We start from the raw sequence: 22,384 nt of genomic DNA, 5'->3' as shown, positions 1-22,384 counted from the left end.
GGCTGATCTCCTAATTGGAGGAGAAAAAGCCAGTTAAATTAGGTATTTTGAAAAAGAAGGTTTTTTTAAGCTTGCTTAGCTACATCTGGACTAGTGAGCTGGAATTTGATTTTTGTTTGGGTTGGTTTTTTTTTGTTGTTTTTTGTTTTTTTTAAGGTATTTAGGCAGCTAATGGCCTTTAGGAATCTGGCCTCTGAAATGAGTCTTACATAATGTGATGGGAATCCTTGGCTGAATCCCAGCCAGTCAGATCTGTGGATGCCTACAGACCAATATACAGAAGTGGTACCTGCTGTGGTTTGAAGAAGTAGCAAATGTGCCTGAAAGTCAGCAGTGCAGCTCCAGCTCTTTAAGGCAAGGTTGGCTCTGGTGTGAATCTGGGATTCACACCAGATCTGCAGGAGGCTGGCTTACTTTCTCCCAAGTATGTCACGAGTATTCATGTCCCAGTGTCCCTGCTTGGAGTAGACAAAAAGGAATCAACCTCAGCTGGAGGAGGTGGCTGTGTTCTGTGAATTGCTTGTCCTGTCCCTTCCTCTCCCTGCTTCCATGTTATATTGGCATCTGTAGCTCTATTTTTAGCACTCCTTTCCCTGGAGTGACTACCCCACTTGGGTATTGGATATACCATGGCCTGGTCCCAAATTTAAAATGTCTCTTTCTGAATGGAACGGTGTGTACTTCCCTGGTGTAGCTCATGCTCTTTTTCCCTCGTGGTCTCTGTCAGCAGACACTTGTGCTTAGATTTACTGCACAGAATTCCTTTGCAGGTCAAGTAGTTTTTAATCTGTGTTTTTTCCCCTTGGTACACTGGCAGACTGTGAGCCCAACTCTGCCTCCTGCCCAGGGAATTTCAGCAGGAGCTGTGCCTGCCTGCAGGCTGAACCCTGCATCTCATCCGTGCAGCTGCAGAGGATGAAGAAAAGGTTCCAGAAACTGTACTGAGCATGAGCATTTGAACAGCACATCGTAAATGTGAAAAAGCAGAATGCTGTTCCTTCACAGAAGTTGAATTTGGGTATTTTTTGGAAAAACAAAACCCAAACCAACTCCCCCCCATCCTCTTTGTTGTGCATAGGATCCAGTTAAAAATGGATTCCTCTTGTCCTAAAGAACTGTGCAATACACAAGAATGGATAAGATATTCCTTCTACCCACCAACTCCCTATGTTTGGAAGGAGAGAGTTGTTTTGGGACTTCATAGAGTGCTGTCTTGAGATGGAAGTACATATGCTGATCTATGTACACATCTTTCTAGGCTAGAGCTGAGTGACAGGACTTGTCAAAGGATGTCAATTGACTAATATTATTGTTTAAAGCTAGTTTATGTTACACAAGTTTTTTTTTTTCTACACAAATTAGTGTGACTAATTTTGTAGCATGTGGATGTAGCACAGCTGACACAGAAGAGGTGTGGGCTTGGATGTATGTACATGAGGTCATGTTGCAATACTTCTAACTTGAAAAACTAATAACTCTGGTTACAGGCTACATGCCCTACATGAAGAAAGCCTTTATTAGGTTCTACCTTATTGCAACAAAGCAGATTTGTGTAACAGTCAAAGACTACATCTGAAGGTGGTAAAACGCCTGTAAAAGGCTGGAGAAGTAGTGGTGAGTCCTCTTCTCCCAGCTGCTACCTTGGGATTGATGCCTAACAGATTTATCTGCTTTTCTTTCCGTGATGGTTCAATTTGGGTAACTAAGTGAAGTTACAAGGTGCTAAATAAGGGGCCTGCCTGGCATGTAATTGCTGCCAGGACTCAGCAGCTCCTATTGAAGTTAGGAATACCATCAGTGTTTGCAAATACCAGCTGCACAGACACTCTGTGTCTTACATAGCACATTAGCTGGTATTTACAAAACATAAAGGTAGCAAACCCTGTAATTCCCCAAGAAAGCTGACTTAATGCCGATTGGTAAATGCTGTTGTGTTGACTGCTGCAATGAACAACATGGGTGGAGCAAATAATTTCTGCTAGGGAAATTTGGGAGCTTGTTGTGTATGTTTGCTAGAAGCGGTTATTGGGTGTAGGTGCTAAGAGGTGTTTTAAATAGATTGTTGGGTGTCTTGGTTCCCACTGCCTGACTTTACATACTTACATGGCAAGTGAGTCCAAACTTCTGGTGCTTCCTTCCACTGCCAGACTACCTCAGGACACTGCACTTAAGAAGTCTGAGCCAAGTTTTGCACGGAAATAAGGAGGGAGAGGAGCAGAGTTTTGAAAGATGTTCCATACCTTATCATCCCCAGATGGATGGTTTCCAGATTCTGCTCAACTGTACCTTATTTGACTCGGAGACAACTAGTTTTGTACTGTTGAATGGAAAGGTAAATAGGTTGGAAATTAAATTATAAACAAGGCAGTATTGGTGTTGTGGCAAGCTATATCTAAACTTGGAGGCAGGACTGTCAGATATCTGCAAGTCTCCACTGTCCCACGATGCCAGATTTTTTTCTTCTTTTGTTTCGAGGGGGGCATAAATAAATATTACTCAGCTTTTAATTCACCTGAAAGTAAAAGTACCCATTTCAGCCTTGGAAGTGACCATCTTTAATTATAGTCAGTGCATTTAATCCTTCCCCTAAATTTGTTTATACATATACCTCACTGTCTTCCATTCACCTCTAATTACAAGGTTTAAATGAGGGAGTTGGAGACATTCAGCAAGACATTTGGGGACATGTATTCTTAATTACTTCAGTGTGATTTCTTTTCTTCTCTCATTTGTTGTTCTCACTTGGGGTCTGAACCAGCCTTCAGCTGGCTGGAACAGGCACCCTGCTGTTGTCCCAGGGTACCTCAGCTGTCTCACTGGAGCACATCTCAAGTATCTGTACTTGTTGGTAAAAGCAACACCCACGACTTCCTTCCCCAATAAAGTCAATTCATTTGTGCATGTTCAAGCTGCCATCATTAGCTGCTCCCTCTAAGATGGCCACAAAGCTTTGGTAGGTGCATGTGCCAAGGAAGTAATAGCAGAAGCAAAAATGAAAGTAACACATAGCACTAAATATCTCTTTCTGATAGTTTCCTGATCAGAGCTTAAAACTTCCTACCACTGTGAAGGAGCAAGTAATTGTTTAGGTGCTGTAATGGAGACAGAGTTGCCTTAACTCTGATGAGGTTTTAAAACTGGTGTAAATTGCTGTTGTTTCTTTCGTTGCCTTGTGCATGTGGGAGCGTGGAGTCCCTACAGCATTTGTCAGGCTACTTAAACTGGATACTTGGTATTTGGATATCGAGGTACAGTAGACAATAAAACCACAGTCACAGGTATCCAGCATTGCAGATATTAATGCTTTACACTCATTTAAGTTGATGCAGGAAAAGGCTGCTTAATTTCGGCTGTCTGCTATCCCTAGGTCTTGTGCTCAGTGTGTGAAAGCAATGCATGTTTTTAATTTAGCTACAATAATTCAACTTGACTTGCTTCTCCTTTAATTTGGCATGATATGGTGGTATTAAAAAAAAATCTTGAACACATTTCTCCTCTCATTGGACATATGTACAAAATAACTAGGTCTATAGGGAGGTTTAAAATTAGGCAGAAAAAGCTCACTAGGCCCAGTAGTGTGCTCTCTTGGCTTAGTGCTGTTCTGCAGCTCAACTTCTCTAGGCTTATTTAAGCATTGTAGTCTCCCCCACACTTTTTTTTAAGATCCTTCCTGTTGGCAGCTGTCCTGAGACACGATGTTCTTGCTTAGCATTTTGATGTGGGGAAACAGTCTGATAATTAAAGCCGGTTTCAAGCCATGAGCTGATTTGTAAGCAGTGACTTGCTCTGGGGTGTTGTCAGTCGATAAACGTGTAGCTCATGTGCACAGAGCTGAGCTGCACCTTGGTCCTGAAGCCCCACGTGAGAGGGACATGCAGCTCCCAGGAGCCACTTCTGGGGGAGACAGACTGCATCCTCTCCAGCCACCTGGTGGTGAATGGTTAATTTGTGAAAAACTGCCACTATCATCCTGTTCCCCTCTCTGTGTAAACCCTCTTGTTGTTAGACAGCTTTTCCTTGTTTAAATAAGTGTAATTCTCTTTAACCCACTCTCTGCAGTTCTTGACAAATTCCTTACAAGAGTACTGTGAAAGGTGGCGAAAGCCAACACACCTGTTGCAGGGCTGCAGACTCACACTATGGCTTTGGATGTGCTGTGCAAATTTGCTTCGTGGTGCTCCACGGCCAGCGAGAGCCAAAGTTTTACTGCTGCATGTCCTAACCCCCTGCTGGGTTTCCATGGGCAGCATGTGTGAGTACGTGTGTGCCTCCATGGCACGTCAAGTGGGAATTACAACTGTTGATCCTGTAATGGCATCATCTCGTGGCAGCACTTTCCTTATCTAATTGGGTCTGACACTTTTCTGAGGTAGCAGACAAACTTGAGTCTCCCTGCAGTGTAATCTAAGAAACTTGAGTGCCAGTAAGACAGATGGGTTTGAGAGGTCTAATTTAGGAGGTCTACTAAATTGCAATGTGCGCATTTTAATGTGCAAAACTAATGGGTGGCTGGCTGAACGAAGTATTAAATGAGTTTACTAAAAGCATGGCTGACTAGTTTTTTAGTGGACTATGTTTTCAGTATGTATGATGGTATTTCCATCATTCATATATTTGTCTACCAGGCACTGTTGTTCATTTGCCTGGACTAGGTAGGTACTGTGTAACGCTGAGCTCGAGGTACCAGGTGACACCTCCCTCACTATTGCTTAAAAGTGTTTGAGAGGTGAATGTTAAAGACAATCAGTAGATTACAGGGCTAAAAATAGGAGACACCTGAAAAAGAAATTCCTTTTCTATAGCTCTAAGAATTGTTCCTATTTGTCTGACATTGACTTTGAAGGTTTAAAATACAGAAAACTGTTCTTTATAGATGAGCACAACCTAAAGGCTGAAATGCTAAAATAAAGGTTGGAATCTCCTTTTTTCCCCCTCTTTGCAGAAGAAAAGAAATCCATGCAAGGGCAAAAACATACTGCAGTGGGTTTCAGCTGTTTGCATGTTTGATTTCTGTTGCCTCAGATTCTTGCAGGGTTAGAGATTTATTGCCTATGGTCAAAGGATGTAGAATCTCATACATGTAAATTTATGATGGATACCATCCAGGAAAGACAAATGATATCCATCTGCCATTACTTTTGCTTGTGATGCTTTTGAGAATCCCTGTATAGCTTGTAAATTCCTGTTGACATTTCACATGAAGTACATCTCAGATTTCAGTGTGTTGCTGTTAGTTATTGCCGAGACCCAAGAATAGTGAAGGTCTTTTAAACTTTTCATGGCTGTTCTTCAAATAAGAGCAGCTTAAGACAGTGGGATGGCTGAAGCATGGGGAAAGGTGTGAGGAAAAGCCTGCCTGCAGGGAGGAGTCTAGAAGAAAACAAGGAGAGGAGATGAGAGTGGTCAGATGATGGTCCTGCAGCTCTTAGTGCTGCAGAGGCTAAGGCTATGGTTCCCTACTTGGTGAAACAGATACCAGTCAGAGCTGCTGGTGCTCCATCTGCACTGGAGTCCTTGCTGAGGTGGTCCTGCCCGTGCCTTGCCTTGCCCAAGTGCTGCTCCGAGTGCCTCCTGTGCTGCTGGCTCGGTCTGCGGGCGGTGTAGGGGCGTGGGTGAGCGTGCACCGTCGTGTGACACATCCCTGTCACACCTCGCACGCTTCTGACAGCTCGTGCTCACTTTGCAGGCAGGAGAGCTCGAGTGGGAGAAGGTTGAGGAGCAGTACAGCAACAGGCACTAACTGTGCATAGGGCTTTTGTTTCTTCTGGTGGCCAAAGTCAGATGTGACTCTGGGACACTCATCAGTCTGTCTGCTTCTCCTGCTGGGTGTGTTCCTGAAGGGACAGCACATGGAAGGTCTGGCAAGCCAGCAGCTGCTGAGGCTCTGGCCAGGTCTGTTGTGCTGGCATTGTCCACGTTGCTTTGCAGGGTCATTCCAGCCCAAAGCAAACCTTGGGTGCTGCTGTCATTTTCCCATCTTAGCTGATGTCCCTGGCTTATGGCAGCACATGGGTAACCACAGCTCACCTTCTGGTGGAGACCAGAGCATAAAGTGCATCCAAGTCTCGTTGTGGGAATTTTGGGAGATGAAGAAATGTTGATGTAGCCCAATGCTTGTAATTTAGGACAGGCAACTGTCACTGCATTCACCAAGGAGCTACTGGAGGGATGGGTTATGGCAGGAGAGACAAAGGAGGCAACATGGGCAGCAAGGTCTGCCACGTGTTCCCTCTTTTAGGAATCAGCAGCTTCCCTCTCACAGACCAGGTACACCACCTGTTCCCAGTTTGCATCCCAGCTACCTTTCTGTGCACTGCTGCCAAGAGGCCTAACTGGCCAAAAACATTTGTGGCACTGAAGATGCTTCCATTAACTTATGTATACTGAAAGATGTAGGAGTAAGTTCTGGTTCCATGTATATGTTCTAAAATGTGAACAAGTGACATCTTTTGGAAAGTGAAAAGATAAAGGTCAAGCTAGTGGGCTGAAGTGGCACTACGGGAAAGTAAATAAAATGCTCTGTAACTGCTGTAGTGTGCATTTAGATATAGTGTAAAAGAACCAAAATATTTTTCAGAGTGATAAAGTGTGCAAAACATGGAAATCATAGGCTGTGTTAACAGGCAGAAGAGGTTTTCTTCTATTTCCTTAGCATTAGGAACAGCACCAGACATTGCTGAGCAGTATACATGTGAAAACTTGCAGCTAAGTCCAGAGCAGCACTGACTCTCTGAAAGCTTGTGATGGTAAGAGGCACTTGCAGCAGTTGTTATCCCATGTTTGGACACTTCCAAGGTAGCTGCTTTCAATTCAGCAGAGCAGATGCACACAAGTACTCAGCATACTGGAAATGCATATTGAGGATGAAACTCCCAGTTAATGCCACAGTAAATAAATCGGGTGGTTGCACTGATTGTAGGGCTATTGCATTTAATTCACTAACAATCACTGCAATTAGGCACTCACTGCTCTTCTTCCCTGTTAGTTTCCATGTGGGCTTTATTGCAGAGGCCCTGTGAGGTGTTAGACAAAAAATGCCTTCACCAGTGGGCAAATTCAGGTATTTGTTTCTAACATGAAAAAGACCCCCAGCTTCCTGGTGTTTGGTTTATCTTTCTTTGGATAATAAAAAGCCAGGAGGTTTGCTGTGGGAACAAGACTGCATTTTCTGGGTTTGACTCCAAGGCACTCAGCTGTAAGCTAGCTTTTCACACATCTCAGAGCAATCTGCACACTGGGTGCCTCGCTATGGTACAGTGCTTCAATACTAAGAGGGTTTCTTTCCTTTTCACTAAAGCATATTTGTTGTGTAGTTGAAATAGTGCAGATCAAGTGTGAGCTAGAGCATCCTTCAGAAAAAAAAAAGAGGTATTTGAGGTATCCTTTGTAGAGGAGAAAGTGTTAAAAGTGTTTTTGAGTGAAATAAATCTGAAAGAAACAGGATTTTTTATTGCTGTGGAGGGTCGTTATCTTCCATTATGTTTAATATTTTGCTGGAGATACGCTAAATACTGTCTGAATCATTAATAAATAGGTTTCTTTAGAACCATTTATCTGATTGAATTTCTGTGATTTTGTAAACTGTAAGCTTATAAATAATCTCTTTAAATGCCTTTGTAAACAAATGTGTTTAAATTAGTACAGAGTCATCTTTGGTAGCTTACAAAAAGTCTCGTAGAGCTGTAAATATGTAATTCCTGACACTTCAATAAAAGTGTTAGCTTAAAGAGAAGCGAGGCAAGTATGCTTGAGTACCAGCTTCTACTAAGCAGTTGGTTATATAATTGCATGATTACAAACATTGTGTATGTAGCCATGATAACCAAAATAGGCAAAATGATACGAACATATTAAATTTTCAGTACCATTAAAACAATTTGCAGCAAAATTCTGTCACAACTTTAAAGTGTGACTGTGCACAGAATATAAAGAGCTGCAGCCCTTAAAAGATGTTGCCTTGTTGTGTCAAACTTCAGTAAGAAGGGATTGGAGCTGGTAGCAGAAGGCAGGCAGATTTTCTCACCTTCGTTTTACCTTGGTGGCAGGTGAACCCTGAAGTCACACTGGGGAAGTTTTTTACTGCTACATTTCTGCATTTTTCAAAAACTTAGAAATAATGACGTTTATGAGTAATGATGCTGTCAGTGTTCATCCTGACCCAGTGCATGTCAAAGTATCCTGAGCTTCTCTTTGCTGATTCTGTTTAAAACTCGCGTGTTCCCTGTATGCAGGTATTTGCATTTCATAAATAAATCTGTGAAGAGTCTTCCTGTAAAAACAGGACTGCCTTACAATTGCAGTTAGCTCACTTCTGTATTTTATGCTGAATTTCATATCTGGCAGGGAGATAAAATCACCTTGCTTTAAGGAGGAAATACAACCATTAGTTCACTGCTGGTGTCTCTGACCCAAAGTTGTGGGCTTGGGCCAGATTATTTTGGTTCATAGTGTATCTCGATAACATTTGACTCTAGAAGTGAATTTTTGGTGCAGAGATTCTTCTCTGACTTTACCTTATGCATGTTATTAAGCCAGATTACACAGTCCTTATGCAACAATGAAAAATTTAGTAACTGCTCTATATTTAAGCCTTTGTGTATTAACTTCATTGCACAGCACCAGGATAAGTTTGAATGTGGAAAAAAAAGTGAAACATTAGAGAAGGAATCTGAAATGCTTTGGTAACTGTCCAGTTCATAATAATATGTCTTCTAGATTAATTTCAAATACGTTTCTACTCTTTGAAGTCGGGGTTTAGTTTTATTAAGTTTGTACTGAATTTGCCTTGTGATAAGGTGTGATGCTCTCTGGTTTTAGGACCAAAATGGTTAATGTACAGAAATGACAAATTTTTATTTTTTACATTATTTCAGATTGATTGGTTATTCTCACAGTAGTGAGAATAATGTGGCTTGTAGTGATTACATTGCTTGAGTTTGATCTGTAGTGTTCTTTTCTTTTCAGAAGAGCACCAAACAAATATATCTAGCAGTTGATTTGAGGATATATCAACCTCCTGTACACAGAGCTAGTTTATTGGAGTAAAATTGGGACATCTGGAACAGAGGCACATGTTCAGTCACACAAGTGTTTTTAGCACTAAGGTACAGAAGGCACAGTTAGGGTCTGCTTGTGAGACCTGCACTGTTTCATGCCTGCTTCAGGGGTGCACTGTGGTGAGAGGTACGATGGGCTGTGCATGTGGAAGCAACAACATCATGTCTAACCTTGCCAACTGCTGGAGCAGCATGAAGGGAAAATCAGGGCATGCAGTGTGGGAATACAGACATTTAGTGGCTTTTTGGCCACTTCCTAACCTTCCAGATCTTTCCTCCATCAGCTGGAGTTGCTATATGTCAAAGATGCCAGTACGGCCAGGACAGCTCCACTGCCAGACTGGGCAATCTGCTAGTAGCAAGGAGCAGGTGTGGACCAGACAGAACTGTTCTGGGATTCCCACAGGATGACAGACTGCTGATGGAGTTGGTCCTTCCTTTCTACAGCCAGCTCTGGGTCAGCAGAGAATGGGTACATGTGAGAGTCATTCCTGTACCCTGTGGGGGCAGTGGAGTGAGACCTGGAGGATGTGCAAGGTGAACATTTGTCATGAATTTGTCTTCTCTGTAGTGAGATTTATGCTCTTGCTCACAGGAACAGATGAGCATGGCCCTTCTGACACTTTCAGCAAGTGACCTCTGGCAGTCAGGAACACGATGCCAGCAGTGGGAACTGTCTGTCTTTGGATGCAGCTTCCAGGAAATGCCCACCCCGTGCTACCTACTATAAACACGTGGAGGGCTGTTGGAAGTTTGTCTGAAGGGAGTGCCCAGTGAGGATGGCAGGACGGACAGGCACATATTTCACAGGAATTCAATACTGTCACTCTGTATCATGAGTGTCTGTGGCCATTTAATGTCACCAGGGCCTGGCTGAGGCATGCCACCCTGAGGACTGAGCAGCTTATTTGGGATATGCACCTTGCCTTTGCAGATGGCGTTGTGCAGCTCAGTGGTCTCTAAATAAAGCCTGTAGATTTATACTTGAATGGTTTAGGAAACACACCTTTGTTGCTGTCAAAAAACTGTGCAACTGGTGCTTGAACAGCTATCTGCTGTCTTACTGGCTGCAGGCCATTTCTCTCTGCTGTGCTGGACCTGACAGAGCCCTGGAGAGCCCCTGTGGAAAGGCTGCAGTGGATCAGGTCACTGCACAAACCTGCCTGCAGTCTGTCAATCCCAGTGGCACAGGTTTGAGCCACACAGCTGTGGATGTTTTGCTGGTACATGAATGGGAGCAATCTTGTGAGTCAAATGCTGAAGGGTTGCAGGCAATCTTGGATTTACATGTTCATACACACGGATGTGTGTCTGTGAATGTTTGTGGCTCCGTCTGAGTAAATTTTTAAGAACCTCCAAGGGCTTCCTTTTTGGGCAACCTATTCTGGTTGTTCACCACTGCCCCAATAAAAAATTTGTTTCCCAGTGTCCCTCCTGAACCACTGGATTCACAGCCATTGACTTTTGTTGTATTATTTAGCCCTACAGAGAAATATTTTGTTCTCATTGCAACCTCTTGTCAAGTAGTTGTAGGAATTTCTTGGAGTTGTTGCAGTTTCCTTGGAATGAAGATTATCCAGGGTGAACAATGGACTTTCTTGTTTCTTTTTTTTTTTTTTCTGCATCTTAGTATTCCATTTCTTGGTGTGTTTCTTGGATTTCCATCTGGGATTTTATATATGCAGCAAGGCTTATTGACTATTATTTAATAGACTCATTTAACACAATTATGAAATTGATCAGGGTCAAAGATATACCTTTGTATGGCTCCCCTTTCTTTGAGAAGTGGTGAACCTGTCTTTTCATAGCCAAACACTTGAGCAAACTGGAGTCTCCAAGTACTAGAGGCAGTGAGTGGTCTTCCTGTGATGATCTTTATTGGAAAATTCTTAATACTCCCTTTTTGCTGCTTTTTCCCTCCACGTTGTGGGGCTCCAGGTTTCATTCTGCCACGGGCTCTGAAACCCCTGCCTCTACTGCCCATCATGGCTTACGTGGATTCAAAACCAGTTAAAGGCAGTTCCTGCTGGTAGCCTTTGGGTCAGTTGTCAGCAGGTGGCTTTGTCCTTTATGTGAATGTGAGGAAGCCCCAGACAGCTGCTGGACAAGGCCCCTGCCCTGGAATGCTGGCCAGCCTGGGCTTATCAAGCATTAGAAGAGCTGTAAAGCAGCAACTCAGACTCAGACACATCACCCTGATGTGAACTTGCTTATGGAGAAACATAACATCTGAAACCCCTTTATCTTATGGCACAAAGGACAATGTGATATATCAGACTGGACACCCATGCACCTCTCCATATGTGGGGCTACACCCAAAACAGAGAGCTGCAGGTTTGATTTGGATTTTGGATGGCATTTTTTAGATCCCTGCCTTCCCAGATGAAATCAGTACCAGTGATGAGTGGGATATTTCTGTGCATCCACCTGAGGTGAGGAAATTGCCCTTTTCTGTCAGCTCTGGTGTCCAGGCCTGATACCACACTGGGGTTGGGAGCTGGAGCAGAGCATAATTACCCAACTTCAGCCATGTTTCATGCACAGAGACTGTTACCCCATTGCTTTGACACCAGGCTGCTTTTCTTTTTCCTTTCTTTCTGTTATTTTTTTAGGTGGAATTTAAGGCGTGAATTGCAAAACACAAAGCAGCTCTGGCTGTGATTACCCCTGTGAGTGCCTTTCCCTCCTCCTGTGGTCACAGACAGCCCAGGAAAAGCAAAAGCTGTCAGGTCCCTGCAGAAAAAGAGAGAAATTAGTGCTGGCAGAGTCTGTAAGAGACAACTTACCTGCTGTGAAGTTTGAGTCCCTTGTTCCTGCTGGTGTGATCTGTTAACGTAACATGCCTGAAATGTTTTCTTACATTCTTACAGTTTTTTCTGAGACATGCAAGATGAGAAACGTGGGGGTATTTACTCCAGTACTAGAGGAATTGTGATGGGCTGGTTTTCTTTTTGTGCATTTACAATCTATGCCATTGATTATAGTATACAAATTAGTCACATAAATATGTCTGCATTTATGTGAAGATCTATGTAAAGCTTCTGCTTTAAAATCTGTAATGGATTCATAGGTGTTGTGTAATTAGATTAAAGAAAAAGTCCTTTTAAGAAAAAAAGTGTGACATTAGAGGAGGTCTTTCAGCAAGTGTGTTTAGTACATTTACTGCTATCAGTATCAGCTGGTAGTACTGAAAAAGCATTAAAGCAGTTTTGTTAATATTCAGCTCTTTTAATTCTTCTCACTAGTAATTTAAAAATACTCTTCTTAGATTCAGTCCCATGTTCTTCATGGCACTTCTGTAAAGTCCTGCTCTACTGGGTTGACAGGTAACATAAAAGAGTTTGTGCTTTAAAAAGGCACACAGCCATGCCCCTGAACCTTGGTGATATTTCTGTGAACTCCCCAGTTGATGGCAAGGAAGTGCACTAAAGCCTTACTTTCTTCTCCCTGTGGTAAGCAGACTTTCCTCAAATAGCAAGAGGTAGGTAAGTTTAGTGTAGTCTGGTTTTATTAATGTTTTCCAGAATTAATACTAAGTAAATCTCAGATCATATTCCCTGTCAGACTTCTAATTGCTCCAAGTATATTGCTTATTCCATTTCTAGGTGTTTACCTCTTTATTTACTATCTGGTACCATTCTTCTTCTTTTCCTTCCCTTCATCTTCAGTCCCCACTTTCTTGTCATCAGTCTAAGTTCACTTGCATCCAGGTTGGGCTGAGTGACGCAGACTCATGTGTCTATGTTCAGAGGCCATTTAGAAAACAAAATGATTGTTTGAATTTAGTTCTTGACAAGTTTTTGTATTTAAAATACAAGTTGTTGTATTTAAAATGCAACTACCCCAGGTAGTTGTTAGCGATTACAGGGACAGAAATAAAAATCTGCCTTATTAAGTTTTTCTGTATAAATACCAGGATTCCCTAATTTGGGTATTTCACTATTTTAAAGATTGATATTCCAGTTTAAGGTAGCAGCCTCAGGGGATCCGATGGGCAATTTTTGTGAATACTTCAGCCAGTCTTCGTTGGTGTTGTTTAAATAAAAACATTTAGCTGCTTAAGTTTGGAGCCTTGTATTTAAAAACAAATGCCACACCTAAACAAAAAGTCTGTCATCAGTTTTCTATTGTGAATCATATTTTTACTAAAAGTCCTTTTTCCTTAAGTGGCTTGAAGAAAAAATTTTAAATTTTATGGAAATGCTCTGTGGTTTCTTAGCTAGTACACTACTGATCTATAGGCAGATAGAACTAAATGTGTATGTAGTCATTACTGTTCTGTATTAGTTCTGTTTTGCTTTGGGTTTTTTCACTATTAATTCTCAGGTTGTTTTCACATTGCACTAATCATTCCAATTACAAACGTTTAATTTGTCATTTGCTGCATATTAAATTCCCTTCAGCTGCATTTCAAACACTGATGCTAGCCTGTGATTCTGAACTCATGGTTCAAAAGAAGGCTCATTCTCAACCAGAAGTGTTGAATTCCCTACAGTGTTTTGTTTCCTTCATGCAGCATCGAGCAAATTTGAAAAAGATGATTATTCACCTCACACTTGGGATCTGCTTCAGTTCCTCTTATGGCTGTGAGGGAGATGTCAGCCAGGTCATGGCTTTGCTCAGCCTGTAACAGGCTGGCAGAAAGTAGGATGGTAGTTACTCGTGGAAGCACTTCCACATCCATTTCTATCTCATTGCAGAACCATGTGGATTCCTGTTCCAGGGCTGTGAATTAAAACCAGGAGGTGCTTTCTTTAGGATGTAACTGCAGAAACACATTCCCATGCAGTTTTTTGGTTGGCCACTGCCTTGTTTTGGATAGGTCAAGCAACTCTTTCATGGACTGTTGTATTGCCAGCTGCTTTCTAGTTTGGAAAACATTTGTAGAAATAGTACTTTGTTCATCCTTTTTTTACTGATAGATACAGCAGTAGTACAGGAGAGATTATTGAGAGCAGCAGTAGTGATACTTGAAAGGGTGTAGGAGAGAAAGCACAACCTTGTTGAGGAATATGGCTGGAAGTGTTTCTGCTTGTGTGTTTATAATAAACACAGTGCAGTGTGAGGAAGAATGTCTCCTCCTGGAGGGACTGTGGGTCAGCAGAAGGGAGGAGAAGGGGCATCAGGACCTCCTTGTTAAAATACATTGGTAAACCATGGCTGGAAACAGCTCTGAGCTGTGAAGAGCTGCATGGATGCCCTTGGCTTGCATAGCTGGAGTGTGTCCTATTGCAGCAGGCAGGATAGGAATGGGGAGAAGGGGATCAGGGTCTGCAGCTGCCCACAGCTCTGTCTGTGCCTGCAGAAATCACTGCATTGGGAAAAATCCCAGGTTTTTTCTTTGCCCAGCCACAGGTTGATTGTGCAGCCTTGCCTGGATGTCTCAGATCTCTGAGCATACTCCCCTTTGGTTAAGATGAGGCTGACCAGGCTGAGCAAACTGCTCTGAAATGAGCAGGTATGAGCCTCCTGTCTGAGTGTGCCAAGCAGCATTACTGCATTTCAAGTGACCTTTCAGTCTGAAACTTTGCCAAAGGGAGGGGAAAGGAAGCCACGGTTGACTCGAGTTCTGCACAGAGATCCTGCAAACAGATGGTGTTTGCATATAGGAGACTCTGCTCGGGTGCAGCTCCACTACAACGCTCTTCGTTTTTAATGATTGCAGGCGGGCTAAACTCCGGCTATATTTGGAACAGCTAAAACAGCTTGTGCCTCTCGGGCCGGACAGCACCAGACACACCACTCTAAGTCTGTTGAAAAGAGCTAAGATGCATATCAAGGTAAAAACATTCATCCATGTTTTTATTTCTTTTAAGGGAGAATCTTCCAGAATGTGTATCCATAGAGAGGAAACAAATTTTCACACAAAATCCATATCCATATGTCCAATCTTCTGGATTTATTGGCCTTTATTACTTGCAGGGATTTCAGTCACAGTGTCAAAGTTTAGTGTTTTGCAATTTAGCATCTCAGATATATAAAACAGTGGTTTTGCTACGAGTTACTAACTAGTGTATTTAGTGATTTACACTATAATAAAAAAAAATCTATCAAAGCTGTTCTTTGATTAATATATTTATTTTTTAAGAACTGAGCAAAGTAGCATTGTACTGCATTTACTAAAATGTAAAAAGCCAGGTCCATTAATGATGAAAAAAAAAAAATAGAATCAAAAATACCATATCTATTAGTGAACCCTACCCCATCGACATTTTGTTGACCAGATTCTCATTTGAATGAAACAAAAAATTAACTGTAATCTCCTTTTAGTTGCTGCTCCCCTTGCTACAAGTTTAAAACAAAAAAAACAGCCTCAAATCTGATCTATGATCCAGCAGCAGTGCAGGTTCTACAATTGCACAGGGAATTTAAAGGAAATTGTTCCTCAGAACTTCTCTCTCCAAAGACACCTTCACTCCCGTTTTCACTGTCATTATTTTCAGGGAACAGGGCTATATGCAGAAATAAGACAAAGAGGTATTCAAATGTAAAAATTAAAGAACAGGTTTCTGCTGCTGTGTCCAGGACTGTAATTACTCATCTGGCATTTTTTCAGTGTTACAGAGAAACAGGTCAAGAAGAGTGTCAGGCAAAATTGAACACTGCCAGTAATCTTGAAGTATTTTGGAGAACAGCCTGCTGATGCACAGCTTTAAGATTCACTGCTGTTAAAGAAGTGGGTGTGATTCATATGAAGAAATAAAGATTAATTTAAGCAAAACCATTCTTGTGAACAAGTTTACAGAGCTACTTTTTCAGCGCTTCTAAGCACATTTGCTCCAGCTGGGCAACCCCTGTTTTTACCATTTGAGATTTTGGCCTCTTGTTTATAATTCAGGCTAACATGCATGAAAGGCACTGCATGTGGTTTTTGTCTTGGGCTGCCCCCCTATGATGGGTTTATGCATACAAATTGAAAAAGTGTTTTTACAAGTGGCGAGTGTGCGAGATTAGCCCTGTAGTTACCATTTCAGCTGCTGATAAAAAAAGCTGGGAACAGATTCTTTCCAGATCTGTTTTGCACAGCACCAAGTACTCATCTTCTGAAAACCAAGACTGAATTTTAACTTTCTTTTTAGGATTTTAACTGAACCTGCCCTAACTGGGTTAGCATTTAATTGCTGCCCTTTGTCAGGTCAGCTCCCTCCCCTGCCCTGGCAGAGCTTGCCCGTGCCCAGCTGGCATTTTGAACACAGTCATTAGTTCTCAACTTTTCACACACTCACGCCCCCCATATATTGAGATCTGCACTGAAAGACTGGACGGTTTTGAGTCTCCTGGATATGAATCACTAAGTTCTTTCTTAAAATAGTTGTTAGAGTTTGGGATTGCAGCCAGGAAAATGCAGGAAAAGGAAGTCTGATCAATTGGGCACATTTGGTTTGTTGTGTACATGGATGTACCAACCCCTTTCCCTATTATAACATTGTGTATCCACCTATGATGATAATCTACAGAGCGTATTGCCTGGGAGGAGGCTTAAAATGTGGCAGAAGAAGGTAGATTTCATTGAGCCACCAAACTGCCCCATTCACGGCTGTCAATTATTTTTTCAAACTTCAGGCTTGCATGGGAACAGCAAAGTCTCTGAAAGGGTTTTGCTTGTGTTTTGCTGTGCACTGTCCCAGCCTGCTCTCCTCAGAAAACCAAGTCTAGCTTCATTCAGGCAGCAGGGAGGAAACTTCAGCAGCTGTATTCACTCCCTGCACATCTCCTAAATCTCGGTGATCATGTAAACACAGCTCACAGAGAAATCTGCTCACTCTTAGGAGTGCTTTTACTCCCACAACCTGTAATTTACTGCATCAGAGAGATAATTTTTTTAAATAATAAAAAATGTTTTGATTTGTGTATCCTTCATGTTTTTAATCCCATCATACTCTTACAAATTTTTCCCTAATTATGCAGTCACTTTTTTTTTAAATGGCTAGCAGTGATTTGGAGAAGGGCTCAGTTCAAATACAAAAAGGTACTTTATTCCTGTTACTGCATTTGGACCAATGGTGCAGCACATTTCACTGTGTGAAGCATTCTTTTTATTTGCAAAATTAATACCTGATTTTATTCTGTCAGAGGAGAGATTTTAGGTTGATATGTGAAGGATCCTTTCACAGGCTGTTTGCTGAGAAATTCTGAATTAATACCACCGACTTTGTAGGTGATATCATAGAATTATCATACTTGCTCTGCAGAAGTTCAAGGACAAAAAAAACAAGAATAAAGAGAGTTGTTAGTAAAGTCCTCCTTCAATATATAATTAATGCTGCTTATTGTGAATGAAGCTTTTTAAATGCTAAAATTTTCCATGGCCTGCGGTAGGAGTGAGAACATTCAGAGACTCACGATGGTTCCTTTATGGTGATAGGTGTGGTAAGAGACTCATCTAAAGATGCATTATGTTCTCACTGAAACCTGAGCTGTGCTCAAGTTATCAAAGATGATGCTGGTTTCACCTGATAAAATGATTTAAATATTCTCCACAACCAAGGCAACAATAATTTGATCTTAGCCAAGGAACGTCTGCTAGTGGCAAGAGACTCTCTGAGGGATTTTTTTTCAATTATTTTTTTTTCCCCTGTAACCACATATCTTACTGTGAAACAAATTCAGCCTGCTAAAATTGTACTGACCTTTACAGAATGCTAACTAAAAAATTGAAATTTTAAATTTAATTTTATCTTGATATTAATTAATTAAAATACTTAAATTATTTTCAAATTACTGTTTATGAGAAGACCTTAAGTTTCTTATGCTTTGACACGGGTACAAACTTTCAGCTTACTGTGTTTCTCTCCTTTTAAGAAATTGGAAGAACAGGACCGAAAAGCTCTAAATATTAAAGAACAATTACAGCGGGAGCACCGCTACCTCAAGCGCAGATTGGAGCAGCTCTCCGTGCAGGGCATGGAGCGAATCCGCACTGACAGCATGGGATCAACAATATCCACTGACTCTGAACAAGGTAACTGAGCCCCGGCTTCCAAAGGCACCTGCACGAGCAGGAAGAAAAAGGGAAGTAGGGAAACAAGGAAATGTCATCTAGAACTAAAATCAAGCTTTCAACAAAACCCAAACAAAATTATAGCGTAATGAGATTTGAAGAGTAAAAAATTGAGGCATCTCTTTCACATTCTTTGAAAAATGGTCTTTTTCCTAATCACTTTTGAGGCTCTTAGTATTGTTCGTGTTTTTAAAGCTTTTTATCCTGCATGTGTTTTTTGCCAGTTTTTTTAACAATTGCCATTTAATGTTTTGAATTTTTAGTGTAGTTATTGGTAAGGCTGGTGTAATATTTTCTAGTGGAAAAAAGATATCTTATTTAGCTTAATTAATTTGTGGGAATAAATTATTTCCACATAATTTATTGTGAAATTTTAAAACATTTTCTGTGCAACAATCACCAAGGGTTCTCTGCATTTGCTTCTCATTTAAGACAGCTTGTCAAGCTGGCTGTTGCCAGTTTTTGTTTCCCCATTTGGAAGTTTTTCTGGGTGGAAGAGTTGCCCAGGCTGGCTGTTTCAGAGCCCAGGGGGGTTGAGTGGTCCTGGGGCAGTTACCTGGGGACAGGTGGTCACACCATGGGCTGCCAACACCTGCATGGTTGGAATTGCCACGGACAGTGCTGCAGTGTGACCACCTCTGAGGGCCAGCTTTTTTCTAAATCAGTGTCTGTGTGCAGGTTGGAACAGTTCTGGGAAAGCATTTGGTATTGATGTCATGCAGTATATTTATGTGGCTGAGGACAGAAGGGATTTTAATTCTCAGGTGGGCAAGATGATCCTTTCCTCAGGAATTACTGTGCCAGTTCTTTTTTTTTTTTAATTATTGCAACTGAAGTGTGATTCAGGTGTTGATTGACACTGGCCCATGACTAGTTGCTACAATTTTCTGAAAATGTGCCTTCTTATGTTTCCTTTAGAAGTAGACATTGAAGGAATGGAGTTTACTCCAGGTGAAATGGACAGTATTGGAAGTGCCAGTGATGCTGAAGACCACTACAGTTTGCAGAGCGGTTCGAGTGACGGAGGTTACACACATTCCCGCAGACTGAATGCCAGGCTCTCATAGTGCCTGAGTTACCTGCCCAACTCAGGACCATCTGACTGAAGCACTTATATATGAATATTCCAGAGGTGTCAACTGCCACTCTTCCGGGAAACCCCAACCACAACACTCTGACATGGAGGTTTCTTACCCACGGTTCCCTGCACTGTAACCACAATATTAGATATTGTAAATCATGGGTTTGCTGCAGAGAACTGTGGTTAGGTACAGTTGTGACTTAAAGCTAGCTTGATGTAGCCATCCTGCAAATTAAAGGAAATCAATTATGTCGTTCCATTCAAGAAGTATTAAATTCAAACTGTTGGAAGCATGCGTAAGGGAGTTTGACAGTTTATTTTTGATTTTGCAGAAACCATTTTCAAACATGGAAGAATAAATGAAATCTACAATGTGTTAGTGATTCGGAGATACAAAAACTGAAAACTACTTTTTGTGGTATTTTTTCATGGAAAAAAAACCCAAACCCAAAACATTTGGAATGCTGTATAGTGGGCTCCATAGAGTAAATTCTTTCAGCAGTTGTTGTTTGGGTGAAGCAGCCAGATAAATCTTCAAATCTCAAATGATCTTTAGAAAAGGTCATATTTACAAGTCACTACTGTACTTCAAAACGGGGGAAAAGCCAGCTCTAATAATGACTTCATGTGGGATGATCTCAACTTTCTTTTGCTTTTTGTATTCAATATCCAACCAGCAGCAAATCATTCTATCCATGTTAACGGGAGCAGTAGAAAGCAACATGGCAGTTTTAACCTGTTACTGTGGAATGGATGACATTTGAAGCATTTCAGTGGTTTTATGGGTTGTTGTTTCAATTTCTTTCTCTGAAGAATACAAAACTCAAGTGATCCAGTTTGTGATAGTTAATCCTTCCTTGCAAGGAAATCTGTTTGCTTGCATTTTTTTTTTCTTTTCTTCTATTTACACATGTCAATACATTTTTATGGAAGGCATGGCTTAAAATTACAGTATTCAGCTAGAAGATAATTAATTTTTTTTCTTTTGCACACTATAATTGCATTTTCTATTCTTAAAAAAGTGCAAAAAATTTAAAGTGTATGCTGTAAAACAGCAAAGTTTATTTAGTACTCATCAAGCTGTTCAGAACATATTTACCCAAATTGTAGCAATACTATGAAGATGTATTTTAATACAACTTCTGCTTAGTGAAGTCATTAGAGCTTGGCTTGCCGGGTAAGAAAAAAATGGACCAGTCTTTGCATTATCTGTTTAAAGAAGGTCTTTTAAAAAAATAAAAAAAAAGAAGAAAAAAAAAAAGAAAAAATTGAAAAAAAAAAAGAAAAAAGCTATAAACACTTTTAGGGAAGTGATTTTAGCAAGTGTAGTCTATATTTCCTGTAAGAGATTTTGTATTATATTTTCCTAAATGTTCTCATTTACTTGTATAAGGAGGGGAATGGTACAGACCCAGACCAGAGTCTCAGGGACTCTTCACCTTTGTCATATTGTGCCTTGGTGACCATTTATGTATGCCTCTCCTTCTCATTGTTTAAAGGACAACTAAGCTTTGTTTCAAGACCCTCTGTTCAAATGGTCAGTTGTCCACCTTCTTACGGATGAAGCAGAGAGGTGTATTTATATCTTCACCCTCTCACAACTGATTCAGTGTGGCTTTAAGTAAAATCATGAAATTAGGTTTTGGTGCGAGGGTTAATTGTCTTTGTATGAGCCCTCCCTTGGATTCTTCAGCACCCAAATCTATTTTTTGTTAGCTTATAAAGTCAGGGTCTCTGTGAGACCAGTGCTCAGTGGCTTGGGAAACAAAAAACGTACTGTGTAAGGCTATGGGATGTCCAAGTGTGGTGCCATTTTTAGCATTCAGATACAAGACCTCATGACAGACTGACCATAATGATCAAAAGCAAAGGTTCAGTTGTTCTTTCAACACCTGACATACGTGTCCTCCCTTTGCCTCTTACAACACGGAGTAGAAATATGAATACATTTTGTGGCAGCTTACAGATCCTTGTTTGCACTCTCGCTTACTGCTTGGAACTTGCCAACAAGGAAACGTATACATTTAATTTACATAACCTAATGGATGGCCACCCCTACTTTGGCTCTGGGGAGGGGCCTAAGGTTATCAACTCTGGCAGCTGAATAAGAAAACAATTAACCTTTTCTGTGATGCAGGTTTTGGTATTACATTCTGTACACCTTGCATATTACTAAAATCCTCATTGTTGGGGAAAGCACACAGCAATATACTCATTGTGTGTAGCTGACAAGCAGCAGAAATTACTAGCTCCTTTGGTGCATATGTAACTAATTTCCAAATCATGGAAAAAAAAAAAAAGAGTTTACTTTAACACACGACTGTTAACAGGAAAAAAAAAAGAGGCTAGTATATTGTTGCTGTTCATTTATTATATAATGAACACATTCATGGATTGTAAAGTGTTTCCTTTCATGACAAGCAGCTCTTGCACAGAACCTCCTAATGAAAAGAGATTTGAAACTTACAGAAGGAAAAACGAGACTTTAAATTGAACATTATTGTACCTTAGGTCAACCTGAAATTTTCCTTTTAAAGATGAATGTGCTAACTTAATGAGTTCTTCCACGCTGGGTATCCATGGCTTTGTAGATCTTATATTTTCAATAAAAATTACTCGAATAATCTTGAGTGGAAATAAAAAGGGTTTATTTGTTTTTACTTTTTCAGTTGTTACAGCTGGGAGCTATTAACGCTGGTAAAGAAAAATGACACCATACTGCCTGTGTCATTCTCCCTCGAGCACAGCCCAATTTAAGGTGGAATTTTCAGGCACAGCCCCCGGACAGCAGCAGCAGCCCCGTTAGAGGCAGTGGCACAGCAGTTCCAGGGTCAGGTCTGGGGCTGGCCTGTCCCCCCAGCAGAGCTGCAGTCCGTGGGGACAGTCGGGGCTCTGATCTTTCAGGTTCTGCTGCTGAGCAGCCAGTGCAGCACTGCCTGTGGCCACAGCACCTTGGGATGCAAACAGTGTTGTTTTTTATTTTTCTCATCTGGACACGTGTGTGTGCCCCGTGCGCGTGCACAAGTGTACCTGTGCCCACAGTGGGACTGCAAAAAGCAAACTGCTGCAAGATGAAGTCCTGCCACCACCTTGGCAGCTCTGCCGTGTTGTGGTGGCCGCGCTTTCAGCAGGTGAGGGGGTGCTGCTGCTCAGTTCATCCGTTTCCTCTGCAGTTACCACATCGGAAAAGGAGCAGGGACAAGATTACAGGGCTGCTAAGGTCTATTTCTCTGTGGAAGGGGCTCT

General features: G+C 41.4%; 1 protein-coding gene across 3 annotated transcripts in view; it reads left to right on the top strand.

Annotated features, from left to right (window-relative positions):
* Positions 1-21,762, top strand: part of MXD4 (MAX dimerization protein 4) — a 38,061-nt gene extending 16,299 nt beyond the window's left edge. For all 3 annotated transcript variants that reach the window (XM_021550769.4, XM_021550768.4, XM_021550767.4), the window contains exons 4-6: positions 14,722-14,836; positions 17,859-18,018; positions 18,976-21,762. In XM_021550769.4, the coding sequence (XP_021406444.1) occupies positions 14,722-14,836; positions 17,859-18,018; positions 18,976-19,124 (424 nt within the window). In that variant the 3' untranslated portion in view covers positions 19,125-21,762. The remainder of the gene's footprint in view (positions 1-14,721; positions 14,837-17,858; positions 18,019-18,975) is intronic.
* The last annotated feature ends 622 nt before the right edge of the window (positions 21,763-22,384 follow it).

Source organism: Lonchura striata, chromosome 4 (genome assembly GCF_050655825.1).
Source record: "Lonchura striata isolate lonStrDom1 chromosome 4, ASM5065582v1, whole genome shotgun sequence".
In the NCBI taxonomy this organism is placed as follows: domain Eukaryota; kingdom Metazoa; phylum Chordata; class Aves; order Passeriformes; family Estrildidae; genus Lonchura; species Lonchura striata.
This window is presented reverse-complemented; position numbering and strand designations above follow the sequence as displayed.